At 57.1% G+C, this 3,047-nt stretch overlaps 1 protein-coding gene across 1 annotated transcript in view; it reads right to left on the bottom strand.

Annotated features, from left to right (window-relative positions):
• PTSG_12100 (uncharacterized protein) overlaps positions 1–3,047 on the bottom strand; it is a gene marked incomplete at its 5' end in the record, with an annotated part of 7,882 nt that overhangs the window by 3,045 nt on the left and 1,790 nt on the right. Inside the window, 6 exons of the mRNA XM_004994773.1 lie at positions 965–1,028; positions 1,315–1,456; positions 1,681–1,902; positions 2,135–2,258; positions 2,481–2,587; positions 2,873–3,009. Coding sequence (XP_004994830.1) covers positions 965–1,028; positions 1,315–1,456; positions 1,681–1,902; positions 2,135–2,258; positions 2,481–2,587; positions 2,873–3,009 — 796 coding nt within the window. The remainder of the gene's footprint in view (positions 1–964; positions 1,029–1,314; positions 1,457–1,680; positions 1,903–2,134; positions 2,259–2,480; positions 2,588–2,872; positions 3,010–3,047) is intronic.

The following is a 3,047-nucleotide window of genomic DNA, read 5'->3' as shown; positions in this document are numbered from 1 at the left end:
AGTAGTGTATTAAGGACTTCGCACCATCAAACGACAAACAGCGAGAAGGAATACCCGGACAATGTCTTTTCCTCTTCACTCTCTCTTCCCCCGGCCCACTGCCGGAGTTCCGACCCCTTCCCGTTCTCCGGCTTTGGCCTACTTATAGTATCTTCTATGGCTCAGGCCCAACCCATTGTGGCAGCTTGTACTCCTGCTTACTCAGATCCTCACAATATTCAGCATTTTTTTAATGTTTCAAGCAGTTACCTCCAATTTATCATTTCCTCACTGTGTGTCTGTGAGATACAATTTCAAAGAGACCGAAAGAGAGAGCGAAAGAGTGAGAGAGGGTGGGGGGAGGGAGAGAGGTGGTGGTGGTGGTGGAGGAGGTAGTGGTGGTGGTTTATCCGAGCCACATCTTCATGGCATTCCAATACTTGTGCACCACACCTCGTATTTGGTCGGGGCAGCGGGTGCTGCGAACACCCCACCAGGAGGCGGTGGTGGCGGTGGGCCCCCAATCCCTGGTGGTGGCGGTGGTGGTGGTGGGCCCCCAATCCCTGGTGGTGGCGGTGGTGGTGGTGGTGCCCCTGTGCCTGGCATAGGAGGAGGAGGCGGTGGTGGCGGTGGGCCCCCAATCCCTGGTGGTGGCGGTGGTGGTGGTGGTGGTGCCCCTGTGCCTGGCATAGGAGGAGGAGGCGGTGGTGGCGGTGGTGCCCCTGTGCCTGGGGGAGGAGGAGGTGGTGGTGGTGGAGGTGGTGCCCCTGTGCCTGACATAGGAGGAGGAGGAGGTGGTGGTGGAGGTGGGGCAGAAACACTTGTGCTCGCCATTGGTGGTGGTGGAGGAGGGGGTGGTGGTGGTGGAGGAGGTGCCGCCGTGGTAGAAGTGGTGGTAGTATCGTTGCTGTCTGGGGTCTCGGTGTGCTCCACCAGCGGTTCAAGTGGTGCTGGTGCCTTTGCATCACCGCCCTGGCTCTCGCACGTGGACTGGCGCTTCAACTTGGCCCGCAGGTGCCGGAACGACGGCGACGTCGGGTGCGCAGCGCCTGCAACCAAATCACACGCACACACGCACATACACACACACGCACATACACACACGCATATACATGCACAAGCACACACGCGCACATATACGTACACACACACACACACGCACAAGCACACGCGCGTGAGCGCGCATCAGGTGTAGATGTGTTTGTGAGCGCGAACTTGTGTGGTGGACGCGTGCGCACATGCCTCTCATAGTGCAAAGTGCTGTGGGAACCCACAGCACCCCAAACTCCAGCCGGTATTGTCTTCCCCCCTCCACGCCTGGCACGGCCGGCCCACCTGAGATGTCGCTGGCCTCGGAGCCCTGCCTGCTGATGGTCGGCGATGACGGTGTCATGATCTTCTCCTTCAACAGTTCAAATTCAGAGCTCGTCTGCCGTCGCAGCGTCCGCAATCGCGACGACACCGCGTGCTCGCTCCCCTGTCGTGGCGATCACGATCAAAGTGGTGACGTCGTGGTGAATACGCGGGCGCATGGGGTCGTCGGGTGATGAGAGGAGAGAATTGTGCAACAAAGATCTTTGGGTTAAGCATCAAGGCAGACACCAGTTCACTTCACACCACGCAATTGTAACAGCAGCAGCAACTATAACAACAACGACACCAGCAGCAACACAGCGTGTGCTCAACGCAACACGGGCTTACCCGGCCGGCAATGGGAGTGATGGATGTTGCTTTGGTGACCTGGTGCAGAATGAACTTCCACACCTCCGCCGCCACCTCTGTCGGCTGATTATCGTCCATGGACAGCAATTGCGCAATAACGGACGTGAAGAGTTTCCGCACTTGATCGTCACGCAGCTTTCGGTTCAGCGCAGCAAACGTTTCAAACGGATTGCTCGTGTCCAGGGAATACGTCTCTGTCGCCTGTTGGTGCAGCAAGCACAGATGCAATCAGAGGTTGTGTGTGTGTGTGTGTGTGTGTGTGTGTGTTGTTGTGTGTGTGTGTGTGTTGTTGTTGTTGTGTGTGTGTGTGTGTAGTAAGAGAGTGTGTCCGAAGAGCGCGCGCAAGTAAAACGAGCATCAATTCAACCACAGCCCATCGCCGCCACCACCACTGCCACTGCCACTGCCACCACCACGACGCCGGGTGCCGTACGCTGTTGATGTCTGCAAAGTAGTGCTGCTGGAAGACGTCGGCCTGCAGAAGAAAATCCGGGGATTCGATGCGCACGCGCAAAGACTCGAGCACCTCCAACAGCCCAAGCGCGAGCAGCCGCCGCCTGAAGGAGGGGATAGAGAAAGGGGGGGAGAGGAATCGTGGGGAGTTGAGTTGAGATGTTGATGCATGCTGAGACAGGGACTGCAGCAGTACCAAACGCCACCCAAACGCTTCGTCGTGCAATGCACCAATACATGCAACAATAGCGACAATGTATGCGATGGCTCACTGCAACATGAGATGCATCCCATCACACCACATGGTGTCATCAGTGACCACGGACCTAACTTGGAGGCGGGCAGCCAGCTCCGGTGTGCCGCGCAGCAACGCGTTGACAAACCCAAGCACCGCCGTCAAGTACGCGTCAGAATGGGCCGTGACTTGTAGCTCCTACATGATTGGGGAACAAGGCACACACAGCAGCAGGCGGGAGAGGGGGATGCATGCCGGGTGAATCAGGGGGTATGCTGCTTACACCGACACTTTCGCTCAGAATCAGGCACCACGAGGCACTTCCACGCATGCAATCATGCAACCATGCAAGCACACAAACATGAAGACTGGCTGAAGTCACGTCACACATCACACATCACACAATACACCGCAGACGACACGTGGCACACGACACACAACACATGTGCACAGGAGCAACGATGCAAATGCACAATGCGGCACCTGAATGATGAGCCGAAGCGGGTCCTCAAATCCACTGTGCAAATCAATGCCGGCACTGCCATTACCATCATCACCACCACCAGCGTCGTCGTCGTTTGCCTCGAACAGAGAAAATGAGTCCAGCACAAGCCCACACGCTACAGCGTGTGTGTGTGTGTGTGTGTGTGTGTGTGTG

The sequence above is a fragment of the Salpingoeca rosetta genome (genome assembly GCF_000188695.1).
Source record: "Salpingoeca rosetta unplaced genomic scaffold supercont1.9, whole genome shotgun sequence".
NCBI classification, from domain to species: Eukaryota; class Choanoflagellata; order Craspedida; family Salpingoecidae; genus Salpingoeca; species Salpingoeca rosetta.
Note: the sequence above shows the minus strand (reverse complement) of the source record. Positions and strands in the feature narration are given on the sequence as shown.